Source organism: Molothrus aeneus, chromosome 8 (genome assembly GCF_037042795.1).
Source record: "Molothrus aeneus isolate 106 chromosome 8, BPBGC_Maene_1.0, whole genome shotgun sequence".
Lineage (NCBI taxonomy): Eukaryota > Metazoa > Chordata > Aves > Passeriformes > Icteridae > Molothrus > Molothrus aeneus.
Window position 1 is genome coordinate 9,350,398 of NC_089653.1, and position 14,490 is coordinate 9,364,887.

General features: G+C 40.4%; 1 protein-coding gene across 2 annotated transcripts in view; it reads left to right on the forward strand.

Annotated features, from left to right (window-relative positions):
- The window catches only part of ZSWIM8 (zinc finger SWIM-type containing 8), a 54,393-nt gene that overhangs the window by 25,165 nt on the left and 14,738 nt on the right, over nt 1-14,490 (forward strand). For both annotated transcript variants that reach the window (XM_066554716.1, XM_066554717.1), the window contains exons 4-13: nt 513-685; nt 2,414-2,521; nt 5,293-5,374; nt 6,018-6,138; nt 6,479-6,680; nt 7,593-7,768; nt 10,160-11,168; nt 11,963-12,094; nt 12,619-12,798; nt 14,064-14,247. In XM_066554716.1, coding sequence (XP_066410813.1) covers nt 513-685; nt 2,414-2,521; nt 5,293-5,374; nt 6,018-6,138; nt 6,479-6,680; nt 7,593-7,768; nt 10,160-11,168; nt 11,963-12,094; nt 12,619-12,798; nt 14,064-14,247 — 2,367 coding nt within the window. The remainder of the gene's footprint in view (nt 1-512; nt 686-2,413; nt 2,522-5,292; nt 5,375-6,017; nt 6,139-6,478; nt 6,681-7,592; nt 7,769-10,159; nt 11,169-11,962; nt 12,095-12,618; nt 12,799-14,063; nt 14,248-14,490) is intronic.

Genomic DNA, 14,490 nt, shown 5'->3' on the forward strand with positions numbered 1-14,490 from the left:
GTTTCTGGAGCCACAAAGTGAAAGTAAGTGTTCAGATTAAGTACTGCCTTTTTTAGTTGACTGTGAAATTGTGAAAATTGATTGACTTGGAAATAATTCTGAACAAGTCACCCGGCCCGTTCTGCACTGCTGCCAGAGTTAGCACAGAGGTTATGCCTAAAATGTGTATGTATAGTCTAGCTTTGACCCTGTAAACAAAACCTGACCGTTTTCAGGGATGACTTTATCCACTTCTGCTTTTCTCTATTAAATAATAAGAGAAATTAATTCATGTATTACAAGCTGGTATGTTGGAGTCTCTTACAACACATTATGCTTCTCTGCTGATGTTTAGGCATAGTTGGTTGGGAAGAAAGAAGTACTGGAGACTCTAGATGCATGTTCATCCTTACGTGGATGTTGGTGCCAGACATTGTTTCAGTGTTTAAATAGCATATACCTGTGTTTCTGTGCTGGCTGAACCTTTTCCCCAAATACCTGAAGAGTAACTTTGCACTTGTGAATTTCCACAGGCTTCCATCTGAGTGCCACTGTGGTGCCCCCGCAGATGGTGCCCCCCAAGGGCGCGTACAACGTGGCGGTGATGTTTGACCGGTGCCGGATCACGTCGTGCAGCTGCACCTGCGGCGCCGGGGCCAAGTGGTGCGCTCACGTCGTGGCGCTCTGTCTCTTCCGCATCCACAATGTAGGCGTCCAGCACAGCTCTGCTTCCCCTTCCTTCTCCCGGGCACTCCTCAGGGCAGTTCTGTGCAACACACACTCTCTTTAGGGAAATGGCTCTTGGCACTCCTTTTGGTTACAGACTGTGCAGATGTCTGCTCGCAGTTGCGGTCTGCAGGCTGAATTGTGTGAGGCCCTAAACTGCAGACTGTCTTTGGTAATGTGCAGATTTCTAAGGGTAGATACCAAGTGCTTTTTGGCCCCTTCCTATTTCTCATTTAAATGCTAAAATCACTCATTATTTCTTCATCTCTGAAAAGAACACGAATGGAAGGTCACTCTTACTTAGTGGAATAGTTTCTTTTAATAAAGTCTTTGTAAGTGCAGGATTTGAAAGTTCACTCTTTATGTTATTTGATCAGATGCAGAAGGAAAGTAATTTTGAACACTGTTGGCCTTTATGTTCACCAGTTCATTTTAACACTTACTGAGGTAACTGTCATTTGGACTTGAAGATTTCAAGCAGTCAGGTTTATGTTTTTATTTGACTGCTTTAATTCTATGTAGCTTTCCATAGAGCAAAAAGTAGGCATTTTATATCCTAACCAACCTTCAGTTGAAAATGTGTAGAATCAACATGAAATACAACCAGTTGAGAGTTTGGTCTTGCATACAGTTGAATTTGGGAAGCTGAGAAGCACAAAGGATTAAGTTTTGATTATGGTAAGAACAGAAGATTTTCTGCTGTCACAGAACATTTTACAGCTACCATGCTTATGATCAACTCTAGATTCTTTAATAAGTTCTAATAACCTGCTGAAGCTTGTTAGTATTTCACAATGGACAAGTGTAATTGGCTTAAATTTATACTCTTGTGAAATAATCAGAATATTGGTATACTTTCTGTATTTAGGACTGGAGAGCTGGCAAAAAAACCAGTTTCTGCTTTGAATTTTTAGTTTGAGTTTTAAAAGGTGGATATGGAGAATGAGGCTAAAAACTAAAGTGTCATTTATATTATTTACACTCAACGTTTGGACCCTGTGTAAGATAAAAATCATTCTTTTGCCTCCAATCCTTTCTCTGCCTGAAAAGTGACAGTGAAAGTATTTTTGTGTTTGTAAAAACTGACTTCTGACAGTAGTAAGTTACAAGTGAAGATATGTTGCTCTATGTAGACAAGATAGTATCAGAAGAGTCTTTATTATCAAACTGCTCTTGACTGTGTATGGGTTAAATTTTAAGTGGGACATTTTTGTTATGTAGAGTGAAAAAGGTTAAGAAGCAAGTGGTGAGGTTTTTTTATAATCTAATTTGTTCTAAGATATGGAAAGAGATTTTTAGACTGAATTAAGAAACTCTAAAGAGATAAATGAGATGGTGGTGATTCTGTGAAACAGTCCCCCACAGAGCTGGTTCATTTGCCAGAAGCTTAAGGGATAATGTCCTATTTTAGAGGTTTGTTTGTGAAGTCTCTGCCAGTATTTCTGCAATTGCTAGCAACAACAGATCTTAAGCACAGCTGTTGCATCAGTTTCCTTGAAAAAAACCCTTAAAACCAGTTTTTATAAAGCCTAGACAGCTTATTTGCATCTTATCTGCAACATGCTACATAATTTCAGAGAAAAAATAATTGGCCATCAAGACCAAGCATGGTATGTATGCATCAGCATAGCAAGTGTTTGTGACACTTCATCAGTTTGGTGGACACAGCTTCATTAATGGTAGTTTGTGTCTCCTTTTCTTTCTTCAGGCATCTGCAGTGTGCTTACGAGCACCTGTTTCTGAGTCTTTGTCTCGGCTACAAAGAGACCAGTTGCAAAAATTTGCTCAGTACCTAATCAGTGAACTTCCACAGCAGGTAAGTGGGGACCATCATCTGACTGACAACTGGTTAAATGCAGTTATCTTTATTCTGGGTCAATTTATGTGATGTCTTTTGTTGCAAAATAACCAGTTATGCTATTCAGTTGTGAGCTGCTGGGAAGGCATTCAGTTCTTGCTCTTTTCAGTTTTGCTATTCTATTATTTGGCAATTGTCTATTGCCAAGTGAAAGATGAGAAGTGTCTCAAAAGGAGAAAGAAGAGTGGTGGCTATTCACATCAGCATGAATATATGCTAAGCTTGTGAAAGATCAAACACAGTAAATCAGTTCATGATTGTTGAAAACTTAGGTCAGCCCTAATCAGCTTGTTTCTTTTTTGTGTGTTTGGTTAGCTAAGTGGAGAGAACTACCCAGATAAAGTATTGTATGTGCTTTAAGTGGGCACTTTGTAATGCACCTAACTGGTAACCTTTTGACTTCCCCCAGTGTGACTTCTTGATGATTCATAAGAATCATTCAGTCTAATAGATATGACATTTTTTTAGTCAAAGGCTAAGTCTGCTCTCTCATTCCTTAAATATCTGTGTTGTTCAGGGTCAGGTCATTTGTATCATCTGCCTAAAATGTTTGCACAAAATAGACAAGAATTCCCAAGTGATTGTGAAATGGCTGCTTTAAAATTACAAGGACTTGGCAACTTTTTTATGCTGGTTCAGCTAAAGGAGGTTGAGAAAAACTGACCTGCATGGGTATCTGTCACATTTCAGCAGTGCATTTGTAACACACTCCTCTTAAGTAGGAGTTAGATTACTGGAAGCATGTGCCTAAAATTGATTTTATGGTGCTGTGCTTAGGACACTATGATATTCTATTGCTAAAATATCCTGTAAATTTCCTACAGAAATACTAATCTTCTTATGAGAGGAAATAGAGGAATTGTATAATATGAAAGTGATAAAAAAATACTGCTTTTTTGTTGCTGAGAAATGAGTGCCAGTAGTGTGTGCTTGATGCATTACGTAACAGGCAAAGCTTTCTTTCTCTCCTCAGACTAAACTTTATGGTACAGTCTGGTGCTTAATATGGAGGGCTTTGAAAGGCTAGTAGTGGTAGTGGTTGTTTCCTGAATAGCATGTGAGTTGGCATGTTTTCTTTCAGATATTCTGTGTCTGTCTGCTTCTTTCTGCAGGGTTTATTTCTCCTTTGGTCACATGTACCAGCTGTGCATCAGGGACATCTGGATTAATTAATTATTACAATTTTTCTTGAATGCTGCCCAACAGAAAAAATTGGGGTTTATTGGGAGATATGTCTTAACCTGTGTTGTGTAATTCTTTTAAAAAGGCAAGGTCTGCCCCACATTCTTTCAACTGTCTTATTCCTGGTCTTCAAGGATTCTGGGTGGAGATAGATACTCTAATTCCTTGGGACCCCATATTTTGACTACATGACGTAGAATTAGAGTGGGCTGTACGCATGATTTTATTTTATCCTTATTTCCAGTTTATGAATGACATGATACAGTATTATAATGCTGAATTATTTTCATGTGTAAGAGAATGATGGTTTATAGGAATGCAGCTAGATGCTTTTCAGAATCTCTATAGAAGCTGTTTTCTATATCTAGGAAAATCCTGGAAAAGCAGCTGGAATTCATTACCTAGTTCCTTGCCCAAGAGCTATTTCCCCTTATGAACCCAGTATTCCTATTCCAATTAAGCATGAATATCTTAGCAAAAAAGACTGAAGGAGGTTAACTGCAGGTCTCTGGTACTTCAGCCTTAAGGTGTGACACTGCCGAGACTTGTGAATTTTCTTAAAATATGTAGTAGTGGGAAAACAGTACAAAATAGTTTAATGCTGAATTAGTTTATTTAGGTGATTGAAATGCAAAATATCCGTATGAAGCATTTTTTTCTTCCATCTGTTTGAGATGTATGTGTACTATTTGCAAAGACAGGTGTACTGAATGTTCCTTTCTTTACAGTAAGAGTGATCTTTTACCTCAGCTGTTATATGGAGAGAGCTGGGGGATATCAGACATTCTGTTGCAAGTCATTTTAATCCTAATTATGTGGATTAACAATTTGCATGTTCTGTGCATACATACCAAAGGCTAAATGGATCTACACTTTCAGACTTAGCGTGTGGGGAAAAAACTCTTTTAACTGTGCATTTTTCTTTCAAAAATAGCATTTTAAGGATGTATAGGATTTTACAATCAGTGTGAACCTTCTCTGCTTATGCTCTGAGCTGGTCCAGAAGTTATGATCAGTTTAGTGCTGAAATTGCATTAATCTACGACTGCATCCCTTTACTAACTGGATGGTAAATTAGCTAAAGTCTACCCCAAAAATTATGTCTACGTGTATTTTATAGTTTGCTCCCCTGCTCCCGTTTGCTTGGGTTTTAGACAAATTATTTAGGAACAAGAAGTAAAGATCTTTTGAAGTACAGGAAAATGGTGACCTTGACAGCAGTGGCTTCCCTAACTCTCAAAATTAGTTGCAGTATCTACTTTCTGCAGGCTCCTATTCCTCAAGAAATGAGAGATGAGTTAATAAATTGTGATGCTTTTGCTTACTTAGGATGTGACTGCAGAAAGTGAGCCTTTCATGGGCTGTGAGAGAGGTGTCACAGCTGGTGGCTGTTGTGTGATCTTTAGCACCCTCTGTCGTCCTTTCTGAAAACGTAGCTCTGGATTCCATACTCTTGAAATTGCCAGAGTGCTTCAGTCATGATCTTTGGCTGGGTGTAGCAGGATAAAAAATACTGTGTATATTCAAAGTTTGCTTCATGTTTTCAGATTCTTCCAACAGCTCAGCGCTTGCTGGATGAGTTGTTATCTTCTCAGTCTACTGCCATCAACACTGTGTGTGGAGCCCCAGGTAATTTTAATACTTCTCATTTCAGCAATCTGTATCACACATAGGAAGAGAATTATTCCATTGCTTCGGGTTTCTGAACTGATTTGTTACCCGGTAGCTTGGATTACACATGGAAATAGAGGAAAAGGGATGAGTGTTGGCACCTACATGTATATATGGCACAACAAGGGGCACCTCAGAGCGCTTGCAGAGGAAGGGAGCATCAGGCAATGCACTTTCTAACAAAGTGGGTTTTTTAAAATTTGGTATTAAGTATAGACTTCTGGAATGTCGATTGGAGGGGACGTCTCCCAAGTTCCTGCTTAAAACTGGACTGTTTACGACACTAGACTGGGTTAGCTGGGATTTGGGGTAGCTTACATAAGTGTTGGTTACCAGAGATGTTAGAGCATAAGTGTTGGTTGCAAGAGATGTTAGAGCATTCCTATTTTAGTGCTGCTTTACCCTTCTGGTCAAGAAGAATCTGCTAATTTAATGTTGATAATGTTGAAGGTAATGTTATGGTAACATTTAAAGATAATTCTGAATAGGGTGTTCAGCAATGGGTGAAATAACTTGGGTAGCACTGCCTGTGTACTCTGTGGTTGGGCACATAAAGTATCTTCAAAGCTTGCATACTGTTAATGTGTTTTTCATTTGTAAGATCCCACTGCTGGACCTTCTGCATCAGATCAAAGCACCTGGTACTTAGATGAATCTACTCTGAGTGACAACATAAAGAAAACCCTTCATAAATTCTGTGGGCCTACTCCTGTTGTTTTCAGGTAAGCTGTTTCCCATTGAAGGGAAAGTGTGATGTTCATGTGATCTGTAAATTCATTCACCATATAGCCTGTATGCTTTGGACTGAAGGATGCTCAGTTTCATGGTCACTCTTCTGGACTGTATTTTTGTGTAGCTTCTGCAGTGTTATTTCAGTAGAGCAGACTGCATTTGTACAATATTTTGCTTGTGTGGTGTTCTTTAGCTATTTATGCATTTTGTCTTTTAGGTTACTCGTGTCTGTGCCATTGAAGGGCAAATATATTTCTGGATGTAGACTATACTCAGGATTTTGTATGACTGTACTTGATTTTTCTCCTTATTCTTCTGCTTTATGTACAGTGATGTGAATTCAATGTATCTGTCTTCCACTGAGCCACCAGCTGCTGCTGAGTGGGCTTGTCTGCTGCGTCCCCTGCGAGGGAGAGAACCTGAAGGAATCTGGAACTTGCTTTCCATTGTGCGGGAGATGTTTAAGAGGCGGGATAGCAATGCAGCTCCTTTGCTGGAGATTCTGACTGACCAGTGTCTCAACTATGAGCAGGTATCTCTTTGCTTGGAGTGCGGGGATGTTTTGAGGAACCAGGCAGAGCCAGTAACTGGTGCTTTGTGTCTGTACAACCCCTGGCTGAATACAATTATGTTATTATTTTACAATTATTTTATTATTTATTATTTTAATAGCCTATGTGCGTTGTAGGCAGGTGCTTCTCCACACTGAAAGGATGTTACAGTTTGCTCTTGTTCTGATTTAGTGATGTCCTGGTAACACTGTATTTCCCAAATAGTTGTTCTACCATGAATATGTAGAGTCTGAGTTCTTTTGTTGAGCATATTTGATTTGATTTCTTCCCAGTTAAGGTGATTTATTTTACAGTTGTTCTGTTTCTGTTTTTTTTTTTTAACAAAGCACGTCATGTATGAGCTGTCATGTTGATAAAAACTAAATATATATGTTGTGTGATAGAATCTCAGATTCTTTTGTTATCTTCACGGAAGATATCTTTTGGTGGATTGAAGCAGTACTTTTATTTTGTCAAAATAATATTAGAAGAAACTATTTCTTTTGGTAGTTCAGGACTTCGACCTCAGTCTGTAATATAAATTGTGGTGTAAGTTTCCTTATTGCTCCATCCCATACCTCGACTTTAAGCAAGGGAAAGGAAATGCTCCATTTATCACATTTGTTTACTTTTTCTCTCCAAGTGTGAAGACCTCTAGGAAGTGAATGTCCTGTGAGTGTTTTGTTCTTTGGACATGTGCCTTCTAACCAGAGAAATTTTGAGACCCTTAGTTCTCACAAGCCAATACTGCTTTAGTGGTCATAATTATTTTGGAGTCAAATGAAAACCTGGTATTAACTACAGTTCCCATTTCCTTGGGATTATGAGATAAATGAGAGCAGAGGATGAGATGTTGGCCACAGCACAGCTTCACTGAACCTTTTCTTCTGCAGATAACTGGCTGGTGGTACAGTGTGCGAACGTCCGCGTCACACAGCAGTGCCAGTGGGCACACGGGACGCAGCAATGGCCAGTCAGAAGTAGCTGCTCATGCTTGTGCAAGCATGTGTGATGAGATGGTGGTTCTTTGGAGGCTGGCTGTCCTTGACCCAACTATTAGTCCACAGAGGTGAGCTCCAGAATCAGTTCCTGTCTCTCTTTAATTTCTGTGATACTCAACCACACTAAAGAATTTTATCCTGTAAATTTCTTGTGTTTGAATCATTACCTCAATACCTGTTCAACCATTAGTCCTTCTGGACTATGTGCTGTGTAACATTCAAAGCACTGTAATTACTTTAATTGCTATTGCTGCTTACTTTTACCAACATCAAGTAGTGTGACTAATTTGTTTTCTGAGAGCCCTTTCTTACATATGGGTGTAATTCTGCATTTTAGTGTCCCAGTGGAGAGCATTTCTTTGAATGATAGCATCAGCTACCAATTAATTTTAAAGGTTTCTATATTTAACCATTCAGCAGTTTAATGGAATTCTGTTTAGCCCAATCATTCATATTGTGTATTTCGAGATGAACCAGGTTTTACTTTCTGGGCTCTTAAGAAGTTGTTCTCTGCAGTGTATTGGTAAACAGTGTCACCAGTGTATGATATTCACTCAGTGTTTTCAATTGTCTGAGAAAAAATGGTGTGGCTTCTGCAGATTTCTAAACCATATTGTGCTCTGGTAAGTCACTGCCATCTTTATTTAGCACCATCTTTATTTAGCACCAGTTGAATAGCAGAGGAGGTACTGAGAGCTCCTGTTGAGATACTGTGGTTGACATCATAATAGTTTGTTTTGTACATCTTATCTACAGAGTGTGGGGTATAAAATGTATTGGATTAGTTTAATGTGCTATAAATTCTCAGAAGTTTCTCAGAACAAATGAAAACAGAATGGTAATTTCAGAACAATTGCACATTAACAGGATTAGCTTTCTCTGAATTGTGTAACATTAATAAAGTGCCCTATGAAAGGCATATCAGGTACATTAAAATGGATGCAGTTTCTGTCTTGTACAGTTTACAATATGAAGTAGCTAAGTATAGGAGTTGAAGACAAAAACTGTGGGGAATGAGGCTTAAAATAAACACAAACATCAATCAAATCACACAGAAAAAGCATAAAGCATTTAAATAACATATGAAGCATAAAGTATTTTAATAACATATGAAGTTGTGCTATCTATAGTCACATTTGAGTTATTTGATGCAGTTCAGATTTGCTTAGATCTGCTACTTGAGCTAATGAATAATTGAAATGCTCCTGCTTGATTACCTATTCTCTTGGTATTTGAATAGTCTACAAAGACCCTCTTCTTGTGCTTCCCAGCCCTTACAGGGAGTCACAAGGAGACTTCACAGATTCTCATCCTTATGTTGCCCTTCCCAAGTAGTTCCTGCTCCATTTTCCTTTTGAAAATAATGTTCTTAACCAGTATGTTTCCTGGTTAATTAATTTCTTGAGTGGACAAACATAAGTAGTTCATTTCATTTAGTCCCTCTTGTCCTAATACCCTTTGCACCTAAATTGGGTCACCTCAGTGTTAATTTTGTTTTCTTGTCCTTTTACTTTTATTAGGAAATCTGATAGGATTTAAGTGTTGGGATAATACATGAGAAATGTGTGACAGAAACAGAATGGCAGTTGATTGAGACACCTGGTGAAATTTCTAGAAATGTCTTTTTCTCTTGAATTAGATCTCCATTTAGACTATTTTGCTCAAGTGCATAGGCCCTATGTGAGATTTGGAGCTGGAAAATGCAGAGCTGTTTTGTTCTTCCCATAGTAATATGGGGGCATGGGACTAACTGTGCAACATGAGTCTATGTAGTCCTGCCAGCTTGCTGTTTCTTCAGAGTTACTTGAACATCAATTATTGCTGTCCCTATGGTTTACAACAGTTTGCTCTCCTGAGGATGGCCTGCTAAAGCTTAAATTAAGTTGTTGGCTTCTATATAGGCACGTTAGGGTTAAGAGGTAAATGCCTGGCAGGGAGATTAGGTGGTCCTGTCTGTCATTGTGCTTCCCAGGGTAGGCTATTTAGGTTGTACTTGTGAGTATCTTAACTGGAGTTATTCACAGGGCTGTTTCACAGCTGCTGCAAGCTGTTTTATGAGTGTTTCCAAGGGCAGTTCCCCATGGAACTGAAACTCTGAGGCTCATCTCACTCATCTGAGATTGCTGAGACTCAAATCACTAATGCCTTATTTTTAGGGCAGATAAGCAAACAGGGCAGACAGTGTTTTATTTTAAACCTCCCAGTTTGTATTGTGCGTTCATGTTGGTGATGTTCGTGTTTTGTTTCTGGATCATGAACCTGTCTACAACCCAGTTGTTAATATATCTGTTTGCTTTTTTCAGCCTGTCTTCTTACTACTGCTGCCTGTATTTAGCATTAACTTAATTCAGCAGATGATGCTTCTGGCCAAAGGAAGGAAGTGTTCTGTGGGTTGAGTAGTAGTTTGTTGCAGGTGCTTTTTGTGTCTGCTTCCTAACCTGTCCCCTTTCTTCTCTTAGGCGCAGGGATCTTTGCTCACAGCTCAGACAGTGGCAGCTGAAAGTCATAGATAACGTTAAGAGGGGTCAGCACAAGAAATCACTGGAGAAGCTCTTCCAAGGTTTCAAGCCAGCTGTAGAAGCCTGTTACTTCAGTTGGGAGGAAGCTTATCCCATTCCTGGGATTACATATAGCAGCACTGACAAGAAGAACTCGTTCTGTTGGGTAAAGGCCATCCAACAGAGGAGCTGCCGGTTGCAGTGTGCAGAAAATGCCTGTGAGGCTGGCAGGACGCACGGCCAGGAGCCTGGGGGAGCGTGTGTGCAGGCCGGGGACAGGCTGTGGCCCTCTCCCCAGGAGCCAGCCGTCCGTCCAAAGGAGCTCACGGGGAAGAGGAAAGTCGTCTCTGAAACGCCGCAGAGGGTTCTGAGGCGGCTCTCTGCAGAAGGGGATAAAGCTGTCTATAAGACTGCAGTGAGCAAAGCAAAGTTGCCAGTGAGCAAAGGCTTGACCAGTAAACATAGTGGGAAACGCCGTATGAGCAGCGAGGACAGCTCTCTGGAGCCAGACTTGGCAGAGATGAGCCTGGATGACAGCAGCTTGGCACTGGGGGCAGAAGCCAGCAATACCTTCAGTTTTACAGAAAGTCCACTGAGCAGGAGCTACAGGGATGCCTTTGAGGAGGATGGGGGAGTGTACTTCTCCGAGGGACCTGAGCCTACTCTCAGGAGCAGTTCCATGGCCAAGAAACCCCCCAAGGATCCTGTGGGGGAGATGGGTAGTTGTGATGATGACTTGCCTTCTGCAGATGAGAACTCCGGTGGTGTGAGTCTGAAGCCAGAAGAAGTGGGAGAGAATGGTGCAGCAGGGGGAGGGGATGATGGAGAAGAGGAAGATGATTACCAGGTATACTATCTGAATCCACAAGAGGTAGCCAAGGAAGATGATGACAAAGCTGAAGGGGGAATTGAAGAAGAGCAGGATATATTTGCTGGTATAAAGCCTCTGGAACAGGAGAATCGGATGGAGGTGAGTTGAATCTAGTTCAAACTGCTGTTTTGCAGTTTTATATGTTGTATAAATCATGGTCTCACCACCCTCATAACTGTTACACTGAACCTAGGATGTTGTTAAATCAAGTGCTTAATTACAATGTTGTGATAACCAAGTGTGTCATAAGGTATCTACAAGCTTAATGCAGTGGTAGCGTAAGTCTGCTTCCCACAAGCTTGATTCGCTGTTTCTGTGCTAACTGCAAGTGTGTCCCAGTTTTAGTTAGTCCCATCTCACACTCCAGGATTTACAAATGTAGACAAAACAGTGTGTGCTTTTCACCTAGTCTCACCCTTGGAAAAGGCAAAAATTATCTGAAATTAAAAATGAGACTGAGACATGCTCAGAAAAAAAAATTTAAATCCAACCATTTAAGCAGAAGTTCTTTATGAAGAAGAAGCAGTTGAAATAAACTGTGTCTTATTCCTGTAATAACCACAAAATGTGCTTAGAGATTGCACCAATATAACCAAGCAGCCAAATGGCAATGCATGGAAACAGTGGTAATTTGAAGTTTAGCATTTTTTGAGCTATTCTCTGATCTCACAGCACTTGGAAAGAGGATGGGACTTAATCATATAAGAAAAGGCTTTTTAGGGGAGTGCTTCAGGGAGTGATGGTGAAGGACGAGGCAAGGAGGACTCTGAGAATACCTGCTGCTGAAGTTAGTTGAGAATTGTGCTTGCAGTCTTTGTGACAGGTGGTTTGAACAGGCTGACTCCAGGCTGGGCTGGTGTGGTTTGAACATGACCATCTGTTCCTTCTTGCAGGTCCTGTTTGCCTGTGCAGAGGCACTATATGCACACGGATACAGTAGCGAGGCGTCCCGCTTGACTGTAGAGCTTGCCAGGGACCTCCTGGCCAACCCTCCAGATCTCAAAGTGGAGCAGCCACCAACTAAGGTAGAGAGATGGCAGAAACCATCAGTAGTCTTGATGTTAGTGCAGCTCTGTGCAGGTGACCCTGTTTCTTGAGATTCTGTCCAAAACCTTAGTCTCCTATTTCATAGTGTACATCACTGGAAATGTAGTAGTTTTAGTAGTTTTGCTGTTTCAGGATAAGAAGGTTGGACATAAGCATAAGTTTCTGGAAACTCAGTTGTAGTGACACTATGTAGTGTTTGTTGTATAGAAGGGTTCCCTTGGAAGGGACAGGTGTGTGACATCTGCCTGCACAGCATCAGTCCAACAGGGAACATGTGTCTTGTCCACAGGCCAGCTCTTTCACTGTGTTGTCCTGGGGTGACATAGGGGAGGCGCTGATGTTCAATGGTAACCACTGAAATTGGGGATTTCTCAGCAGAAGGAACAAAATCTAAATGTATTTTATTCTTTCCTCTGTCCATAATTACTGCAAAGGATAAGAGGACAAGAGAGTCATTTAGGATGTTTAGGAAAGTGTCTGTGACAAATTCCTCCTCAAACAGGGCAAAAAGAACAAGGTGTCAACCAGCAAGCAGACATGGATGGCAACCAACACCTTGTCTAAAGCTGCTTTCTTGCTGACTGTCTTGAGTGAGCGGCTGGAGTACCACAACCTGGCCTTCCGAATAGGAATGTTTGCTCTGGAGCTGCAGAGACCACCTGCCTCTACCAAGGCTCTGGAGGTAATGAAATATCTCAAAAAGACAGTATCCATAAACCTTGTTCTCTTGGAATGTGTTTGCTCACGTGGTTTAAATTTCAGCACCTGAAGTTTTGTTGTGCTTTTATATGTTTTCTTAAAATGGATTGCAATAGAACTAAATCAATTGAGTGCACATCCCATTAGGACATGTTGATCTCCTAAAAAAATTTCTAGCAATATCACTTGAGCTGTTGTTACCTTCACTGATAGGAAGCTCAGACGAAGCTATAGGTCTGAAAATATTTAAATGAATACAAAATCTTTTATGAATGTATTATTTGGATAAGAACAGCCTAGTTCTTATCTTAAATATGTTTTCATTTTGCTTCGCCAATGTGGGGAAAACAAAGTCATTTGTAAATGCCCATATTTGTCCGTATTTGCATCGGTGAAATGGTTTGAAAGTTATTCCTTAGGGTGAATTGGTGCAATTGTTATGTATCTGAAAATTGTTGCTTTTGCTGATACCTCATTCACTGGCAAGCAAGCATATGCACTGTACAAGCATATTATTTTGGACACTCCTTGATTACTGTGAGGATTCTTGTTTTGAAAAAAGTGTCCAGTGAAGACCATGTCTGTGTGATTTACAGCTACCTTGCTTTTCACTGCAGGGTTGTTCAGTCTCTTAGAGTGTGTATTGTTGCTAGTTATCCACCAACTACAATTATTGAATTAATTATCTGTACTTCTTATGGTCTGATTAGAAAATTGTGACTTTGGCAGTCACTTGCTACCTAAAAGAAAGCTATTGCTTTCACATGTTAAGAATGGAGGGAATACAGGCACAGAGCAGTGAAATGTCTTCATCCTGATGGCATGTGTGCTGCAACTGTGCCCTTTCTTCTGCTAATCAGTCTCTGGTGTCTCAAATGGGTGTATCACTTAACATAGCATTCTTCCTACAATTACAAGTAACCACCTTTTCCACTGGCCTATCCAGTCAGATACTTCTGCTGATGTTCTTGTGAGAGCTGATGCATTTTTTCTGTATGCAGCTGAAAAGTCATAATTTGAGTAAAAAAAATTTGTGTATAAATATGAAGCAAGACTCTTATTAGATTTGAAAACCTTTTTTCATTGTGGAGAGAATGGTAATGGTGGCTAGGCTGGTAAGCACTGCTGTCATTTAATAAACTAATAAAAACTATTGCTGTACTTTATGTATAGGGGAGAACGGTGTGCTCCCCACAGGGGACTGTGCATATGACAGCTTTTTTTCTGTTTTCTTGTGGATACCACCAGGTGAAGCTGGCTTACCAGGAATCTGAGATTGCAGCCCTCTTGAAGAAGATTCCCTTGGGCACCAATGAGATGAACACTATTCGAGGAAGAGCCGAAGAACTGCGAGAAGGGACCTTGTGTGATTACCGTCCTGTCCTGCCTCTGATGTTGGCAAGCTTTATATTTGATGTCCTGTGCACTCCAGGTACTGACAGCATTGGCCTGAGTGTGTGCCGGGCATATTCTGAGATGCCAGGTCTTGAGGGATTTTCAAAGAGAAGCTGTCTTCTGTATAAGAACAACCAAAGTTTAATTCTTCATACACTGTTGCTTGCACTTGCCTCTACATTGTTTTAAAGATATTTTGTTCCCCAGTGGAACAGTTTCTCCTTCTACCTACATTTGAAAACAACTGCACGCTTAAGACATTTCAGCACTATGTGTGTGT